The sequence below is a fragment of the Oryza brachyantha genome, chromosome 6, assembly GCF_000231095.2.
Source record: "Oryza brachyantha chromosome 6, ObraRS2, whole genome shotgun sequence".
NCBI lineage: Eukaryota > Viridiplantae > Streptophyta > Magnoliopsida > Poales > Poaceae > Oryza > Oryza brachyantha.
The window spans coordinates 13,109,988-13,131,135 of record NC_023168.2 but is presented as its reverse complement, the minus strand read 5'-3'; the positions used below and the strand labels follow the sequence as shown (position 1 = coordinate 13,131,135).

General features: G+C 37.5%; 1 protein-coding gene across 1 annotated transcript; it reads left to right on the top strand.

Moving 5' to 3' along the window:
- The first annotated feature begins 4,331 nt into the window (after nt 1-4,331).
- On the top strand, nt 4,332-11,150 carry LOC102705352 (probable methionine--tRNA ligase). Its single transcript, XM_006656052.3, has 17 exons — nt 4,332-4,608; nt 4,750-4,894; nt 5,859-6,012; nt 6,091-6,246; nt 6,358-6,588; nt 6,664-6,807; nt 7,909-7,999; nt 8,522-8,628; nt 8,723-8,837; nt 8,997-9,115; nt 9,247-9,312; nt 9,392-9,520; nt 9,606-9,749; nt 9,823-9,949; nt 10,215-10,444; nt 10,531-10,632; nt 10,741-11,150. The coding sequence occupies exons 1-17, from the start codon at nt 4,332-4,334 to the stop codon at nt 10,969-10,971; spliced, it is 2,568 nt and encodes an 855-aa protein (XP_006656115.2). The 3' UTR covers nt 10,972-11,150.
- The last annotated feature ends 9,998 nt before the right edge of the window (nt 11,151-21,148 follow it).

The window sequence follows — 21,148 nt, the reverse complement described above, 5'->3', positions numbered from 1 at the left end:
TTCCGTAACTGTGCAATTAGTTTTTTGATTCATCTATGTTTAATGCTTTATTTAGGTGTCGAAAAATTCGATATGATGTTTTTGAAAAAAATGTTGGGAACTAACCAAGGCTTACCCAACAAAAAGGATCCGTAGGCAGACAGATATTGCAGTAGCTTTCACTCGTAAGGGTATGTTCATCATTATCGACTCTTATATGTAACGTATTTTATAATGATACATACAAAGATAGAGTCAGGTATGATTTTGTCATTAATATAATAAAATATTTTCTCATTACGCTAGTTCTCTTTTTATCCACCTTCATGCAAGAAAGTTTCCTTTAATAAATGCTAAGAGTCGACTCTAGCTAAGATATTGCCATGCATAACAATAGTTTTTCTCTATCATTTCCTCTCTTTCCTCCACGTCACCAAATTTGCTTATATGGCAATTAAGAGAGTCAGCTAATAAACATCTTTGTATGTGCCCTAATCATTCCAAAGAGGGTCCTCCAATCTAATAACTTGGTTACTCACAAATTTCAATGTCTTACACTTCCCCTTACTTTCTTAAGGGTATAGTATCAATACGCAGAGGCAAACTGCAATTAACTGCATTCATGGCAAAAATAAAACTAGTCTAATATAATCGACTATAAGTGATGGATAAGTCTATGACCATCCAAGAGCATGTTCAAAGATAGAGTCCATTACAGACTCTTGTCTAATCCATGTTAGCAACAACATATTTTATAATGGTATGTGCAATGGTAGAGTCAGGTATGGTTTCTTTATTCATACAACAAAATAACTTTTTTATTACACTACTTTCCTTTTTTATCCACCCCTCCCTAACATAATTTCCTTTATGCGAAAGGGCATGTAGCCTAGTAGTTACAAGGGCCTTAGTAGCACCTAAGGTCCTGGGTTCGACTCCTGGTTGGAGCGAATATTCCAGAATTTTTTAACGGCTCTGTGCTTTCAGGGGTAGGCGTCGTCCCCGCTGATCAGGCTTCAGAGATGCTCATAGGGGCTCTGTGCTTTCAGGGGTAGGCGTCGTCCCCGCGGATCAGGCTTCAGAGATGCTCATAGGGGTAGGGTTTGCGTGCGTTCTTAGAGGAGAGTGTGTGTGCGTTGTGAGCGTCTATCTACAAAACGTACACTTCACTATTAATACTTTGTCCCACTTGTCATACACACGTTACGTCTTGGAGCCCGTGCTAGCTATAAATCTGTATCTCGCCGATCGACTTTACAAAAATTTCATGATATTGTGTAAAATATGTCCTATCGGCTGAATTATGAGTAGAATAACCACCAAATAGTTTAATCAACTAACTTATCTTAAAAGATCGGACTTAACCGAGATAACTTTAAGATTAATCAGCCGATTGGACTGATTCAACACTTATCGCACAAGCAATCAACAGCCGATAGAACATTAAGCATACTAATCAAGATAAAACTTGATTGCCATACTAATTACCGGCACAAAACAATAATGCCTAACTACATACACAGTCACACTAAACCTAGAAGATTGGACTAAACCAAGACAACTCAGGTCTAAACATAACCATGCATGAAATCAATGTAAGATCACGATGTACAAATAATTAAACACCAAACCACCGTAATCCATCAACTTGCCTACTAAGCCTAGTAGATTGGACCAAACTTATAGGGATGGCAATTTCCCCCGCAGGGGCGGGGGAAATTTTAGCCCCGCGGGGTTCAGGGTTGGGGCCCCGATTTTGGTCGGGGCCAGGGCCGGGGGAAGGTTCAAACCCGCGATGACCCGGGGATCTATTTTAGACATTAAAATCTGAAACATGGAAGGCCCAATAAGTGAACAACCCACTTAACTAAACCCTAACACCACGTCAGCACAACCCCACTCTCAGACTCTCTCCTCTTCCTCTCTATCTTTCTCTCGGTCTCACCGAATCTGGGGCGACGGCCAGGCGGCATGACTATGTGGCAGTGGCGTGGAGGGCATCGTCGAGGCGACCCGGCAGGTGCGGCAGTGACGGGGACGGCGGCTACCGGGCGGCCGCCGTCAGGGGTGCGGAGGGGCAGCCGGGTGGCGTCGGGGTCAGTCGTTCGGGGCAGCGGCGACGGTAGCGCGGAGGCGCGACGTGCGGTGTCGAGTCGACTCGGCGGCGGCCGAGAGGTGCAGCGTCGAGTCGACTCGGCGGCGGCGCGGTAGCCGGGGTCAGGGCGAGCTATCAGGGGCGGCGACCTGGTGGCACGGCTTTCGGCTTCCTCTCTCCAGCGTGGTGAGTCCATACTCCTTTTGTCTATGTGCTTTGCGGGGGCGTCGGGGCCCCGTTCGGGGACTGGGATCCACCAGGGTCAGGGACGGGGACAGAGTTAGCCTCAATTTTGTTTTCGGGGCCAGGTCCGGGGAAGGATTTTGGGGGTCGGAGCCGGGTCGTTCTTGCCCAACCTGGTCCTGACCCGCCCCGTTGCTAACCCTACAAACTTACATAGATCGGACCAAACCGAGATAGTATGCAGTCAGATTCGATATAACTATAGAAGACATAAAGATCCACGATTCTAATAGATAAGCTGATGAATTACTCAAGATAATGCTGGCTAGAACTCCAACAATAACCCCTCACGAGTACTTGATCCGGTCTATTAATACAAACCCAACCAACTAGATTGATCGGACTAAACCAATGTAGAATCAAGTCGAACAGATTCATATCGACATGTCAAATAAAGAACTCGTGAGGACTTGATCGAGAATTTATCACTACTTCAAACCATGAACGGATCAAAGTAACAACAAGCCTCAGATAAACCGTCGACTAACTAGGCAGGAGATCGAACTAAATCAAGACAGTCCTGTTCTAGCCGATCGACAGGTTGACAGACACGAACTACATTGCGAAGCTGACAAACCTCGCGTCGAGAGCTCGCTCTTGGCGATAGTTGGCGATGCGCCGAAGATGTGTATTGAACTGATTGTAGTTTCTACGAAGCTACGGGATACCCTATTTATATCCCAGAAATTAACTAACCTAACAAGATATGGATCTGTATTAGCAACTAACCTATTACATGTGAACTCTAATTGAAGATCAAATCCTAAACAAACTCTAAGACAGTCAAAACTAATTTACACGGACTATGATTGATTCTGAATCTATCTATAATTATCCGAGCCCAATCGGATTCCATTCTTGTCCGATCCGGACTCTATCGGCTGAACCCGAGTTGTCTTCCGTTTATTCTTCTGTCCGATTGCCTTGTTTCCTGTCCGATTTGGTCTTCCCTCGCGAGTTAATCTATAATGCATATTTGCCAAAATCTGATATTAACAGAAACGTAACAAATATGGTTAAGGAATACGACGTGGAGTCGTACTTATTGTACAGTTAGGGAAGGGAGATATCACGCTCAGTGAGCACGTGTGGAGACTAGGCGGAGGCATGGCACACCGAATAAGGCAGCAACGCACGTGCGTGTGAACTGGACGACCCAAGAGAAGAGGCGAGGTGGCCTAGGGCCCAAGATTTGGGGTGAGGCGGCCCAACAGAAGCACACAGGCGAGCCAGCAATACACCCCGCAGGGCGGCAACGCGAGATCACCGTGGTTCACATACGAGACCCGTGGCTTAGCAAGACAGAAATATCTATATTTTTTTAGAAAAATTACAAAGCTACCATTATCATTTTTACTAAATTAGAGATATGTCATTCTGACCCACATGTTATTGACTCATGTGTGCCTCACATGTTAGTGAGATACCAATAACATATCTCTAAATTTATAAAATTATAATGACACGTTTACAAATTTCTATTTTTTAAGTAGTAAACATAAAGATATACGTTATGGCATAGTACATGAAACAATCGCTTGAGACGAGGGGCACGTGCCCGCACACATTAGACCGCCGCCACCAAAATGTCAGGTCCAAAGCAGAAACATCATCGGCCGACAAAAAACCACACCCGTATTCATCGAAGAGTTAATTAGATTCATACCATTATAAATTTGCTAGATTTGAAATATGCTATTACTATTCAACTAATTATAACGATGTTATTATAATTTCAGAACTATTTAAAATATAACATTACATATCCTTTCGGTGCATTTTTTTTCAAAAAAATGAATCATATAGCCGTGAGTGTAAAGGATAATTTGGTCTAAAAATTTTTCTAATGATATATCTTAAATAGTTCTAAAATTATAATAACATCCTTACAATTAGTAGAATAGTAATGACATATCAAAACATGCAAATTTATAATATCATGATCTAATTATCCCTTCAAGGAACCATGCTCCATATTAAAAAAAAAACCAGGCCGATAGTAAAACGTAAAGTTATGGGCCAGACGGGCCGGCCCACTAGCACGTCAAACCTATACCGTTTGTACTCGTTGGCCCACCTCGCGAGAATTTCACGACAGCAGAGCACGACGCCTCCTCAGTCCTCACCTGCTCGGCTGCTCCCAGCTCCCAACCCAACCCTAAACCTCGCGTCTCCCCCCATGGCGTCGCCGCCGCCGCCGAAGCTGCCGGTCCCCGGCCGCCGCAACGTACTCATCACCAGCGCGCTCCCCTACGTCAACAACGTCCCTCACCTCGGCAACATCATCGGCTGTGAGCCTCTCCTCGCTTCCTTCCGCTCCGCCGTCCACCCCCACCCCCCCCCCCCCCACACACACACACACACAAACGATTTTGCTTTGTTGTTGCTGCTGCTGCTGCTGCTGCTCGACGCCTTTCCGTTTCTTTGTCCAGGCGTGCTCAGCGCCGACGTGTTCGCGCGATACTGCCGGCTGCGGGGTTACAACGTGATCTACATATGCGGTACCGACGAGTACGGGACGGCCACCGAGACCAAGGCCATGGAGGAGAAGTGCTCGCCCAAGGAGATCTGCGACAAGTGAGACAGCCTTCACCTTACGCTCATTCCAATTTGGTCTCACTACGTTAGTGATTTCTGTGGAGGTCTTTTGGGTCTACTGTTTTCGGTGCGATGGTTAGCTTCAATATGAGCTGACGAGTTCAATTAACATATTCACATTTCTTTTTTATTTTTATGATTCTAGCCAAACACTCATGCGTCCCAGCAGGTTATCCAAAATAAACAAAAACTTGAATCGTCTTGAAGAAATATTTACTTCTGCTTGTTTCAAACAAGATTCTTCATCTTATAAGAAACAAAAGGAAAAAAAAAATACATGCTTAGGATTATACTTCTCAACATATTATCAAATATAGATCAATTTCCCAATCTGAGTTAATGAAATGCTTTGTCAATATAACAACGATGTAAATTGATAATAAATTGTGCTGTAAGCCATTTGAAATTGCAAAAGAGAACTAAGCTTTTGAATCAAGGTAAAAGTAAGTAAATCAGTTCGAAATTAAAGAACTACAGCTTGCAGATCCTCTCCCAATGTGCTCTCCTGTTCTAACAGATTGAGGAAATGGTATTGGAGAACGCTCAGTTCACGACTATGATCTGATGTAATGCACCTCATGGCCCCATATGTCAGTGTATATAAAGATACTCATCTTCAGCTGTGTCTCTGCTTATGTTAATTGTCACTCTTACTAAATAACATGTTACCTGGCCATGCTTCAACCAAATATGTAGTACCGGTGAGTGTTTATGCCATTGGGATAATTATTGGAAATGTGAGGTGCCAAGTGCATTTCTAAACAAATTAAATAATCCAGAGTGATAACACCAATAAATGTAGAGAAACCCATTGAGAAGTATTTTGATTTGTAATTTACAAATAAATGTGCCAGTTGCCTATCTGTGATGTCGGTTTTATTTTAGCATGGAATTACATGTAAATGAAAATTTTCTCCATATAAGCTTTTCCTGTTGAAAACAGGTATCATGCTGTCCATAGTGAGGTTTACAAGTGGTTTGACATAAAGTTTGACAAGTTTGGCCGGACTTCCTCTCCTCAACAGACTGAAGTCTGTCAAGCAATTTTCCGAAAGTTGATGGAAAACAATTGGCTCACAGAAAATACCATGCAGCAGGTACAGGCGATTCTTGGTCTTGTCCATGTATATTGGTCCTTGTGCATATCTGTCACACAATTTATATATATATTGCAGTTATACTGTGATACTTGCCAACGGTTTTTAGCGGATAGGCTTGTAGAAGGGAAATGCCCAACTGAAGGCTGTAATTATGAGGCGGCGCGTGGTGATCAGTGTGAAAACTGCAGCAAATTGTTGAATCCAACTGAGCTCATTGATCCCAAGTGTAAGGTAAGCCAATTTATTCATCAGGCAGCATCTTTTTTTTGCATGATACAAAGCACATAGAGCGCTGTGATGTTTTAAGTATGAACTTATCTTTCCCCGTCTATCTTTCTGTAGGTCTGTAAGAATACTCCACGTATCCGTGACACAGATCACTTATTCCTTGAGCTTCCTCTTTTGAAAGACAAGTTGGTAAACTATATCAATGAAACTTCTGTAACTGGTATGTGGAGTCAAAATGCTATTCAAGCAACAAATGCATGGCTCAAGGAAGGGTTGAAGTCACGCTGTATCACCCGAGATCTGAAATGGGGAGTTCCTGTTCCACATGAGAAATATAAGGACAAGGTTTGGGCATATCAGATGTGAAGTAATTCTGCTTCTGTTCTATTTACCTTGTTTCTAATGTTTCTATATTTTCAGGTGTTCTATGTTTGGTTCGATGCGCCAATTGGCTATATATCTATCACAGCTTCTTATACACCTGATTGGGAGAAATGGTGGAAGGATCCTGAAAATGTTGAATTGTTTCAGTTCATGGGTAAAGATAATGTGCCATTTCACACGGTACGTTGCATATGAATTATGAACATTTTATTTATTTATTTAGTACTTTTGGTATGGATATATAAATAATTAGCCATGATTAAATGTCTGTAGACATTGTTGTATTTAACTTCTAGGTCAAGATATTAGTATCTCCAAAGTACAAGTGGTTGGTTTCCTCTGTAAAACAAGATCAATTCTGATTTTCTATACTCCTTTAAATGGGGGTAGTGGTGGTGAGTAGTGAATCTGCTACCACCCCACCGCCAATTCCTAGAAATTCTGACATATGGGACCATTGTCCATCCCCTCTCTAGACCAAATATACGGTAGAACAGTACGTCACGAACAGACCCTAGAGCTCTCAAACATGATCATCCTTGCATGATATAGGGCCTATTCGTTTTGGAGGAAAAACAAAGGATTGGATTCCTAAGGATTAGATTTCTATGAAAGCCATTTGGTTTGTAGGAATGAGGTTAGAAAAAACAAAGGAAATTCTCCTTCCCTACATGTTGTAAAGAGAAAAGATAGAAAAATTTCCATCCACTCAAAACTTCTTTGGAAAAATCCTATGGATTGATGAGGACATGCATTCCTATTCCTGCATTGTTCCTATTCCTATGTGTTAAAATTCCTCCAAACTGAATAGGCCCTTAAATGGATTCTTTTTCTCCAGAGCAAAAACTTGGCAAGCAAAAACCTCTAATTAATTCTAAAATTAACTTCTGAAATTCAAAATAGATTTCCATAACGTATGGTCATTTTGCTAGTAAATCTAAATGCCTAAGTAGCGTCTATTCAACTTAGATATATGATTCGTATGGTATAATTTTTAATAGGAGATTTGTTTCATTCATGAACTTGATGGTTGAACAATGAAAGGATTGTAAACACAAAACTCTTATGTTCTTTAAGCCTTTCATTGTCAGTTTGGGGGTTTCTATGGTTGTGTGCCTTTTTGGAATCTAGTTACGGCCTTCCGAGAATATTTCCCATCTCCAGCTAACTTACTGTTATGTAGTATATCAGAATGGAAAATACAAGATCTTTTGTGTCAAAATACTAGTTATTGTTCTAATGTTTGTAATTATTAACCGCAAACTACTTATTTGATGAAAGGTTATGTTCCCTTCTACATTACTTGGAACCGGTGAAAAGTGGACAATGATGAAGACCATCAGTGTGACTGAATATTTGAACTACGAAGCAGGTATTGCTTCTATGATTGACACACAGCCCATGTTATTGTGATTTGTAAATGCTTGCTTGCTTATGTGAGCTAAATCCGTAAAGAGTTTACTCCCTTGTGGATTTTCAGCTGAATAATCTTAGTTATTTAGTATGGAATTGGACTGAAGATTCTCATCTCAAGATAGGTTAAGACATTAGATTGTGGCACCCTCAGACATGTCTTTTACTACCAGTTCTATTCCACCGTTTGTCTTTCAAACATGCCTGTCGTTATTTATTTCACTGGATTGCAAATTTAAGGAATGATGACTAAAGAAAATTTAGCAGTGTCTCTAGACTAAAACTGTCATTTGATTCAAGTCTGATATATGCATATGTTCTTATATGTAACCTACTCCAGAAAGAATGGTGTATTGCTTTGCATTTGCATTATCTGAACAAAAAATGTTAAGTCTTCTTTGCATGAGCTTTATCTAAACATGCTGACCAAGATGCATGCACATCAATTTGGACAATAATTAGATATCCCTTGCATTTGAAGGAAAATTCTCCAAGAGCCATGGTATTGGAGTCTTTGGTAATGACGCGAAAGATACAAATATTCCTCCTGAAGTGTGGCGATACTACTTGCTTACAAATCGTCCTGAGGTTTGTATTGACATTTTATTTAGTCATTTTTGAGTATATAATGGTGCATTGTTATGGTACAATGGTTAGGTTGTTTGTTCTAAATATTTTTCAGGTATCAGATACACTGTTTACTTGGGCTGATTTGCAAGCAAAGTTAAACAGTGAATTGCTAAACAATTTGGGAAACTTCATCAACCGTGTGCTCAGTTTTGTTGCGAAACCAGCTGGTTAGTCTAGATATCTAACACATGCCATGTTACTTTCTAGGACTGTCAATTGAGTGGAATTTTTCTCGTAGAGTTTAGATAGCCGTCAGTGACCTATCATCAATTCCTTGTTATTTCCTCCAAACTTTTATTTATGTTCATTTTGTTATTTTTTGGTAGGAGCTGGATATGATTCCATCATACCTGATGCTCCTAATGCTGAGTCGCATCCACTGACAAAGGCACTTGCGGAGAAAACTAATAAATGGGTTGAACAATATCTTGAAGCAATGGAAAAGGTTATCTACTAATCTGCGATTGTAGGAAATGATACATTCCTTCACTTCCTGTTTAACATCATTTTTTTTGTTTAGCAAGCTAATAGGTTATTAGGTTTTGGAATATATGTTTAACAGTTGTTTATTGACAGGTTAAATTGAAACAAGGACTAAAGAGCGCCATGGGCATTTCTAGTGATGGAAATGCATATCTGCAAGTAATTTGTTTTACATCATGGTTTTCGTTTTGCCTGTTTTAAGTAACACTTTTATATCTTCAATTCACTAACTGTGCAGGAGAGCCAGTTTTGGAAACTTTATAAGGAAGATCCGGCAGCCTGTGCTGTTGTAATGAAAACTTCAGTTGGTCTGGTCTATCTCCTTGCCTGTTTACTGGAACCTTTCATGCCTTCATTTTCCATTGAAGTATGATCCTCGTCGTCATTGAACAATTGAACAATGTCTTGAGCTTTTTGTAATAGACCCCAATCTTACTCCATTTTTTCATAAGGTATTGCGGCAATTAAATTTGTCCCCTGAGGAAAGCTTGTCTTTCTGTGACAATAAAGGAGAAAGTGCCAAAGCAGAAAGACCGTGGGAGTTTGTACCAGCAGGCCACAAAATAGGAAAGCCTTCACCTCTATTTAAGGAACTGGTAAGTAATTGCAATTTTTGTGACATTTTTCTGTGGTCTATCGAAATTTTACATCTCTTGACAATGGATGCAGAAAGATGAAGAGGTAGAGTCCTTCAGGAATAGATTTGCAGGCAGCCAAGCTGAAAGGAACTCAAAGGCACAGGCTGATGCTGAAGCTAAGAAGGTAGCTGACAAGCTTAAGGGCACAAAATTATCTGGTAATTATCTGGACTTTGCTACATTGTTCTTATTAAATTGTTTGCTTGAATCAGAAGGGAAGAAAGCTTTTCTTTGTTTCACATTCAGCAATGTGGATGAAACCTATTATTGGAGTTCATATGAATCGAGCACTAATGAATGGGATCTAGAAACAGGCTATCTGTGGGCTAGCTGTGTACTTCTGTTTGATGTGTGCAGTTTTCTTGAATCATTTAACAATTCCAGCATCTCATTGGCTAGTTTCCTTTTCAACATCTTATCTAGAGGGAGGTCAAAAGAAGGAACAGAAGAAACAATCCGGTGGTTCAAAATCAAAGAACGCAGAGGTGGATGTGACGGTTGCAAAGTTGGACATTCGAGTGGGGCTTATCAGGAAAGCAGAGAAGCATCCAGACGCTGATTCGCTGTATGTAGAAGAGATTGATGTTGGAGAGGAGGCACCAAGAACAGTTGTTAGCGGCCTTGTCAAATACATCCCTCTTGAAGAAATGCAGGTGAATACTTTTACCATCATATGTAATCACAAGACAGATTTGCTTGCCCCAAATAACTAATTTTGTCATTTATGATGAATTAACAGAACCGGAAAGTGTGTGTTCTCTGCAATCTTAAGCCAGTGGCAATGCGCGGTATAAAATCACATGCAATGGTACTTGCTGCATCAAATGAGGACCATACAAAGGTAAGTGAATCATATATCAACCCAAAATGCAAAGGCTACAAGCCTACAATCATTAAATTCCAGTAGCATTCTGCGTGGTTTATGGTTAAGCTGACATTTTAAATTCAGGTTGAGTTGGTTGAGCCACCAGAATCAGCGGCAGTTGGGGAGAGGGTGACCTTTGCTGGGTACTCTGGAGAGCCTGAGGCCTCACTGAGTGGAAAGAGCAAGACGTGGGAGAAGTTATCAGCTGACCTGCACAGCAACGGCGAGCTTGTGGCATGCTACAAGGATGTAGCCTTCACAACTTCAGCTGGAGTTTGCAAGGTGAAGACAATTGCGAATGGAGAAATTCGCTAGCTTGGGAAATGCCCTAACGGGGGGCTATACTGAAATGACTTGTTTGTCTGATTTTTAGTGGAATTGCTGCTGTTTCTTTTCGAAAATTTTGATAATGCCATTTGAAAGGTCTTGTATTTGACGACTGCTAGTGCAAATATTGTCCGCATTATATCATCGTGATTCGGAGAAGGAACGAATGGATATCGGTTTGTTTCCCTTGTAAGGGGGTAATTACAGATTTACAGTGACCTTCTATCCCATTTACATCTGTCAGAACGCTCGAGGCCTAGTACAACACAACCCCATGGTTACGTGATACGTACTGCAGTGTTCTTTCAAGATGAAGAGTGAATGAAGATAACGGTTGGAAAGATGCTCAAACCATTTTCATTACAATTTTTTACCTCAAACGGAATTGAAACGGTAGGGAATGAAATCGGTACTACTGGAACATTAAATCAATGTCAAGACACATACTAGTGAAAATTTAAAGCATTAAGTAACTAATTTGAATAGTTTATATTAAGATTGCTATTTTCAAAGCAATAATAAATAACTAATTTGAATAGTTCATAGTGAGATTGCACTATCAATGCTAACAACACATAAGGGTAATGTTAAGCTTTTATATATTCTAATGTATTGTTCGTAAGAGCAAATTGCATCTTAGGCCATATTGTACTATTGTCAAGATTTGTTTGGATGCTAATAAATCTATACATATAAATAACAAATATATATTGATCAATAGAAATGGATGAGAAGAGAGTATTATCTAAATTTCACTTTGAATCATCCTTAAACCTGTTTTTCACTTTGTACCGGATAAATTTATCATTGTTACAGTCTGGACCATCTCGAACAATTATTTTAAGTACACACCAATGATCTTAAGCACATCGGTTTTAGTGCACCAAAAAGCTCTTATCCGTGTGTAGTCCATATATTTACTGAAAGGGTGGTTAGATATGGAGGTTAGATATGGCAATAAAAGTTATTCAGGGTGATTCAAACCATAAACATAACAAATCTATTAGTCCAAAGTGAAAAGATGGATCGATAGGTGATACAAACTAAAAATTGGATAATAAAAAATGGTCAAAACTGTAATTTACTGTGAATGGGCCTGTAGCCTAGTGATTACAAAGGCCCTAGTAGGTCGTCAGCGAGGTGCGTGTAGTGACTTTATTATTCTGGAGTTTGCCGGCGGTCTTCAGAGGTGCTCATAGGAGTGGGTTTGTATGTGTGCGTGCATTGTGAGCGTCTGCGTCATACTGTGTTCTCAAAAAGAAACTGCAATTTACTTTAGTGTATGATACAATGTTTTTAGAAAAATTTGTGTGTAAACCATATACCACTAAAACACTTGGGAAAAAACATATACAATTTTTATACTATTTTTTGGACAATACGGAATTGGAATACAACAGTCGTTGATAACGATAGTCAATACGGAATCAGAATACAACAGTCGTTATAAAACAATTACGATAGTCAATACGGTCGCAAATTTTCATATTGTTTTCATTCTTAGGCTGACGTGTATAAACCTCACAAATAGTGTATAGATAGATAATTTAGGACAAGTGATTTTCACACGAAAAGTTTTCGGAGAAATTGTTTTAATGTGAAACGAAACAGTTCACAAATAAATTGTGGCCCCACTAATCCAATAAGAAATGGCCTGTTACTAGGATAGAATCATTAGTCCTACAAATTAGTATACCTGTCTAACTCTTTAGAGACATAGATTATTGCTCACGTGTTTGCTACGGAGCTACTAGAGATAAAGCCACCGATTAGTAACACAAAAGAGTTGCTAAAATATGCATTCGTAGGCGTAGGACAGCAATGCGTACTAACTCCAATCATGTAAAGCCTCGTTTGCTGAATCTAAAGCATGAATTGAACGAAATGATTTAGCAAGTAAAAACTAATTTATAGATAAAACTTTTATATACGTATTCTTCTACTCTAAAACAAACTAGAAATAAAAACATAAACTAAATTTAATTTAAAAATTTAAAAATTTAGTTTATACAAGCCAGAAAACGGGGAGCAGGCAGCAGCATCACGTGGAGGTGATGAAAAGCAAGCATCACTTCAATTCCTCCTCTCCTCGTGTTGACCCGATGCAACCACCTCCTCGCCATCAACTTGCCTCGTATCGTACGACCACGCGCTCGCACGTACTGTACTACTTATTACCCACGTCGTGGAGTGGACAAGTTGCGTTGCTGGTTTCCTGATACTGAACGGCACAGGTCACCCTACTACGGCTGCGATCTTATCTTTATGGAATATAGTTTTAATTTTATAACAACTAATTTTATCATTCATACTATTAAATACTATAAAAAATCGGATAACATTTTATCTCTAGTCAACGAAGACTGCATGCATAGAATGGACGAGAGCTGGTCGATGATTTATTTGTTTGTAGCTAGAATGAAAATGCAGCGGATAGTTTATACATTTTGTTCCAACCAGAAATAAGGCTCCTGAAATTCAACGAAGTTTTAGAGAATTTTATTTCCTATGGAAATTTTTCCTATAAAACCCTTTAAATCAAAGGAATGAATCCTATGAAATTCCTATGGAATACCTCTCCATATACAAGTTTTGGAGGAAATTTAATAAGAAGGTAGAACCTTATGGAAAAAAAATTCTTTGAGTCTTTATCTTTTCTCAAATTCCTGTGTTTTTCCTATGATCCAATCAAACGGTCATTTCTACGTTTTTTTTGCAATCCCCCGCTTTACGCTTACATTCTTAAATCCTATGTTTTTTCTATTACTCCTTTTTTTCATTCCAGTAATTCAAAAGGGGCCTACCTATTAATATAATTACCAGCAGATATTGATATAAATATGAATATTTTTCCTTCTGTTCCAAATGAGGGCCACTGTATGTACGATTTTGTTTTGACGATAATCATATGACCAAACGCTTCACCTTGGTGGCCACCGTTGTTTGGCTTCTAGCTAGTCACGGCATGCGTATGTGTATACTAACAGTGTCCGTATGTCCATGTGTGATGTGTATACTCACACTGTCCATGCGTCCATGTGTGATTGTATAAAAATCGTACGATTAATTATAGCATTATTAGATCCAAATAGAAAATAATGTTTTGGACGGATAGAGATACTAGTGGAGATACCCATAGATCATTATTGTGAAGATATGCACCAAAGACATGAAGAATACCTCTTTTATTCTTAACTCTTAGAGTGTAGATCTTTAGGTCCACCTCTTCAAATTTTAATTATAGCTCAGCTGAATAATTCTAGAATATGTTATTAATATTATTTAGGCCACTTTGCACTTTCTTTATATGGATTATTAACCGGCATGAACAACGTAGCAGAAAATTAATATATGATTAATTAATTAATAGCTTTAAAAACTTAAAAATAGATTGATATGATTTTTAAGCAACTTTTCTGTATATTTTTTAAAAATACATCATTTAACAGTTTGGAAAACATATACGTGAAAAACGAGAAAATATGGGGCTAGTAGCTGCCTGAGTGCATAAATAAACCATTTGGAGATGTTCGGAAGAGATGGATATTGCTGCACTACCGCAACGGAATTTGTGCTCTACCTGTAATATAGCTACAGCAGCCTGCACAGGCGAGCAAGCTATTTCTATACATCGAGCTAATTATGTGTGCGGTTAATTATTGTCCTCAGCAATTTGGCCGGTTATAAGAAATATTTGCTTCTATATTTGTGTTCAGTTATATTTAAATTTATCTATATTCAAACTAATTCGTATTTATTTTCATATCTAAGTTGTCTATGCGTGTTTTTATCCAACTAAAAATATGAAGCGTGGTTGTGGTAAATTGCTTGGATATTTTTAATGAGAAAGTGCACCCTTTCGTCAAATCTATCCCCAGCGCGCAGGTGCGAATGATTTTTTTTTCGTTCTACATATTTTGTTCAATTGTCTTGGATTCCATGCCATATTTTAATTTTTTGTATTTCTTCTCTGTACGTGTGTGTGTATGAGTTTTGGGATCCCAAATTCTAATAAGAATCCTTTTTAAAAAAACTGTTTTGAATTTTGTATGGTACACAGAATGCTCACACCTCGAAGTTCTTGGACTTCGCTTTGGGCTTCAGTTCTTGTTCACTTCTTCTGTACATTTCCTCCTCTCTCATGCAAACAAGAAGCTAATATAAAAATAAAAAGCGTGGAAAGACGGTAGGTTTCGTCGTTATTTAGTCTCGCGAATCCGAACGCTACGACCTACCGCGTCTTTTCACTTCTGCTAAATATTTTACTTTAAATTTTAAATTAATTTTAATTTCTTTTCATCATAGTTTATTTTTCAGTGTTCACTTTTAGATCGCCAAAAAAACATGTATAAATTTACAAACTATACCAATAAAAAGCCAAACAATCACATAAATATTAATCATCAGGGACCGCATCATCAAAGGTTAGCTAGCTAAGTACTAGTATATTTGCTGGATTGACCAAACCATAGGCGTCACCAGCTCAGTGGACCATGGCTGGCTATTATTCTATAGTAGCTAGGTAGAGATGTAACGAGACCTTTTTCCTTTTTGTGGCACAAGACGTGTACTTATGTGGCCACATGCCTATACCCATAATATATATACGGAAGTAATTAAGGTAGCTGAATAGAAGTCACATTCAAGCTAGATGATGCATTCATGTATAGTCGTCCATTAAACCCGTATACTCCCTTTCGAATAAAATATATAAAAATTAAGAAATTAGGTTAAATAATTAAATGAGCAATGTTGAGATTAGTAAAAAATATTTAAATTATTGTTTCTTATGATTGTTTGAGATGAGAGAGTAGACAGATATATTGCTATTTTTTTTAACAAATGTTGAACGGTATAAATGGTTATATTTTAGTACAGATCGGGCGGCATCGTAGCCCTCGAGAACAGCGATGATCGCGGCCATTGCTACCAGCGTTCCACTTCGGTTTCTACCGTCCCTGCCACGGTTACCGGTAACCGTGGATGCCATACAAACCATGATAAATTCGAAAATCAAAAATTTTAATTTAAAATTGTGCGATAATCGTGGTTATTATATGGTTTTGCACGGTTACCACACGATTTCGCAAGATGATCGCGGCTAATACTTGCCGAAACAACGCACGAGAATGACGGAAACTGTATAAAACCACGTGGTTTCAGCTGCGAAAACCGCGGTTACCACGAGAAAACCGTAGGGAGAAGATGATTTGAAAACAAGAAAATTTGTGAAATGTCAAATGAAAAAAACTTTAAAAAATTTGAAAAAATACAAAAAAAAGAAGAAAAATATTTTTTGACTATATTTGTGATATTTAGGACATGCTATAGGGAAAACAAGAAAATTTTGACATGAGATTTTCTAAATTCTTGACATTGCAACCTACAAACATACACCGTTATATTACCATTTACCAAATAATTTACATCAATAACGAATAACAACAACTTCATTTTAATTGTTATGTCACAAATATACCTACTACCCATTATTACGAACAAAAACTATTATGTATGTACTAACATGCACAAATAATTTTCCTCCATGCATATTTTCCCTATATCCATCGTTGTATATTTGTATTTTAACATTATCCACAATATGTATCTAGTGCAAATTAATAATGACTCAACAACAAAATATTATTGATCATCTTCTTACGAAATATTATTTGCAATAGGTTATTTTTTAATTCTTTCCTCTAAAATTTTCGATTATGATTTTTAATTACACCGAATATATACCTTTTCATGAATTTCTTTGACAAAACTATACTGTATATCAACCTATACAACATATATTTTTTCCATTAAATTTCCTCAAAAATTTTTAATTCTCCCCAAATTTAAACTCAAAACCGCGATAGATAGCGTACCTCTGCGGTAAGACCGTGGCGGTTACCGTGGTAATGGAACTTACCAAGGTGATTACCGCGGTAACAGAAACCATGATTGCTACCTAAGAGCTTCATATTCTTCTTCCTCTCAAACATTGCCATTAAACATCAACGGGAGCCTCGCTTAGGGATAGTATATTGGTTAATTCCCTCATCAAGAACCATTGTTGCTTCCATTACGTAGACTGTTACTGCTAATGTTGCAATTAATCAGGATGAGATTAAGCAAGACAAACGATTGCAATGTATGTGGGAGAGGTGGAATTGAAGGTGGGATGCATATGTGGAGGAGGTCCTCAAAGAGGGGTTAGTGAGGTTTAGAAGGTTAGAGCATTCTCAGTATTACATCCATCTCATTCTCTATTTTCAGCAGAATATCCATCTCATCCTCTACTTTTAGATGTCATCCATATTAGAAAATATCCATCTTAACCTCTACTTTTAGATATCATCCATATTAGGAGAGAGAAACTTTATATTTGAATGTTCTCTTTTTATCCTCTAAAAAGATATGGAGGATGTCATATATAGATGATCTGCTGGAGTACAAATAAATATGAAGGACGAAACTATTTTGAATGATCATCCAAATGAAGATTTGAACCAAATTTAGATGAGCCGCTGGAGATGCTCTTAAGGGGCTATTTGGATCCAGGGACTTTTTTTATACCCTTGTCACATCGAACGTTTGGACGTTAATTAAGATTATTAAATATGGACAGATAACAAAATTAATTATATAAATAAATGCTATTTTATTAGAAATTTTTTAAGCCTAATTAATCTACGATTAGCAAATATTTACTGTAGCATCACATTCGCTAATCATAGATAAATTAGGCTCAATAGATTCATCTCACGAAATAGTCTAGAGTATTAGGTGAGTTTTATTAATAGTCTATATTTAATACTTCTAATTAGTGTCTAGACATTCGATGTGATGGGGACTAAAAAATCAGGAGAGATCCAAACACCCTCTAAGTCACTTACATGGCAATTTATGCAAGATTGGATGAGTCTAGCGACTAGCGAGGGTTGTTTTCGATGACCGTGGAAAATGACAAATCAAAAAGTGGGAAGAACAAAAAGCAAGAGGGGCCCTTTATATTCATTATATTGTTACTTTGAACCAAAAATCATCTCAAAGCAGACATTCCTCACCCCTATTTTTTAGGCTAGATGAAACAATATATAATGGATAATGGATAGTGGATTAAATAATTTAATATATTTAATAGTGGTTTTGATTATACTAGTTTATTATTGTAGATATTAGTACATTTTTTTCTATAAACTTAATCAAACATGATGAATTTTGACTGAACACAGACCCAATATAACCTATAATAGAAACTAAGAGAGTACATCAATATATCTTATTTCACCCGTTGTAAAATAATGCCATGTCACATTTCTAGTTTAAATTTTAATAAATTTCAAAAATAAAAGATAAGATTTTAAAAACGGAGAGAATACTATAACTCTTTTTGGGGGATAGAGTTTATACTATTGGATGAGTATAATATATATATATATATATATATATATATATATATATAAATCTAGCTAATGCTAGATAGTCTTAAATTGCGAAAGGGAGGGGTACAAGCCATTGACCGGATTGAATGCTTCACATCATACAGCTCCTCCAATGCCGTACTCGTAACTACTAAACTACACTGTATTCATTTCAATGCCTATACTGCTATACATATATGACAGAGAGGCACCAACGGAAAGGGTCGTTTGCTTGGGTTTTTCAGTCCAAACAGCATATTTGCAAATAAAAATAATTTTTTAGATACATTTTTTATATATATTCTTATCGACCTGAGAGCCAGAAAATAAAGTATGATGAAACAATTCCAAAACCAAATCTAAGTTTAAGTTTGAAAATTTAAATTTAGGAGGGAGGAAGCTTCCAACACTATGCAGTACTTCCTTTGGTTTTTTATATGACAATCTTGATTTTTAATTTATATTTATTATTTATTTCATTCAAATTTTTCTATAAATATATAAAATTATAAATCATGCTTAAAGTGTTTTAAAGTAATAAATCAAATCACAATATAATAATTAATAATTTTATAACAGTTTAAGTAAAACAAATGATAAACGTTGCTTTAAAAGTAAAAAAAAAAAAGATGAAGTATATACGATCCGCAGGCCAGGCAGAGACAGGGGCCGTTAATTGAGTCCTAACAAATACTGTAGACATGCATATGTACAGTGCTTTCTTTTGCTGTTTTTGCGCTCTGCGATACATGAGATTTTGGTCTGTTCGAATTCGAAAAGGAGGCGATTGATGAGCATATCATCTACAGTACATCATAAACTGAAGAAGAGCACTGTGTGCACAGTGAAATATATCTCGTGCTATATGAAAATGCAGTAAACTGTTTTGTGAACGAGGAAATCACAAAAGGCTCAGAACGAGTCCTGCTTTTACTGAAAGCAAATAAGTTTTTGCTGGAGTTACCAACTTACATCATCAGTTTTTAACACTGGCAGAATGAACCTGGGCGGACAACAGCCACCCAACCAAAACAGTAACAACGACACAATTCTAATCTTAGTTCAGAACCAAAAAACCAAAATGAAACCTAGCTTCGAACAACCATTTCTGCCACCTTCGGTAATTCCTGCACTATCATCTCCTTGGCGCTCCTTTCTTGCATCTTCCATAGCGCCTTCCAATTCCTAAGAAGAAAAGTAATATGATAGATAATTGCTACTGGCGAAGAAATCATTTTTTCCTGAAAATCATACCATTTCTTGTCATCCATAAACTCCAGCTCACCACAGCTAAAATGACCGCTCCAATTCGATTTCTTTTGCTTCCTGCCCCCCTCGCCCCGAACTAAACCATTAAGGTCTTCAAAATTTCTGGGAATACAATTCCAACCTAAGACATCTCTGCAAGTACACCAAACAAAAACTGTCATAGGGCACTCAAAAATAATATGATTGATATCTTCCACCCCATTACATAAACTGAACCATCCCAACCTCTTTTTTTCAGATTGTGTACTGCCTATATTCTGTCTTTTTCAGCCAACCATAAGAAATTTTAATCTTCAGCAGGCAAGGAGCTTTCCAAATCTCTTCAATTCTAACAGCTTTAACCCCATGAAAAGTTAGACTTCTGTACATAGATCTAACAGTGTATCTTTTGTTTTTTTCCAATTCCCAAAGCAAAAAATTACCTTCATCTGATAAAGTGACATCTCTAATCTTTTCTACTAACTCTTGCCAGCCCCTGAAATCATTCATATTAAAATATCTTCTGAAAGTTAGAATATCTGAAGAATTATCAACTACATCTCTAACTATCACCTCTTGTTGATTAAAAATTCTAAAGATGTTATGAAATTCTACTTTGAGAGCAATGTCTTCCAGCCAAACATCATGCCAAAAACTCACATGATCACATCTACCAACCTTCCATTTACTTCCCAATTTAAGCCAACTCTTAATATGAATCAAACCTTTCCAAAACTGAGACACACTGGTATCATCTTGTTAAAAAAACCTCCATTCTGAAGATATTTTTTTTTATCAAAAGACAGTGAGGGATGCCCCCACGGTATATTTTCATTAATAAAGAAAATTACAAAGAGCGTATACAATAGGTCAATCCATGATTGAACAACAGTATGATGAGTTTTCTTTAGTCTAATTAAATGTACACTAAGATCTGCTTTTAAATTTGCTCTCCAAGACCGAAGAGTAGGACTATTGTTTTGAAAAATCAGACCATTCCTCACCATCCAAATGTCTGAAGATATTTTCTCCTAAGCAAATTCAAGCAAGGACTCTCCTTATCAGAATAGAGATCATAAATCCACTTAGACAATAAGACAATGTTCATTTTTCTAGTGTCAAGCCTAATGCTCCAAAATCTATGGGCAAAATCAAATCTCCATTTAATCATATGGTACCTCTTTTTATCACCAGAACGTTCCCAATAAAACTTTCCTCTAATAGAATCCATTTTTTTTATGAATCCCTTCTGGTATAAAAAATAAGCCCATTGTATAATTAGGGATAGCTGATAAACAAGCATTAATAAGAACATCTCTACCTCCATAAGACATATTACAACATTTCCAAGAGCCAAGCTTGTTCTCTATTTTATCAGTGATATTTTTGAACTGTAGGTTAGTGATTTTCTCAGGGCCTATAGGGAAACCTAGATATTTCATAGGAAAATAACCTCTAGGACAATTTAACATGTTTGCAACTCTGACATGTTCTTCATCTGA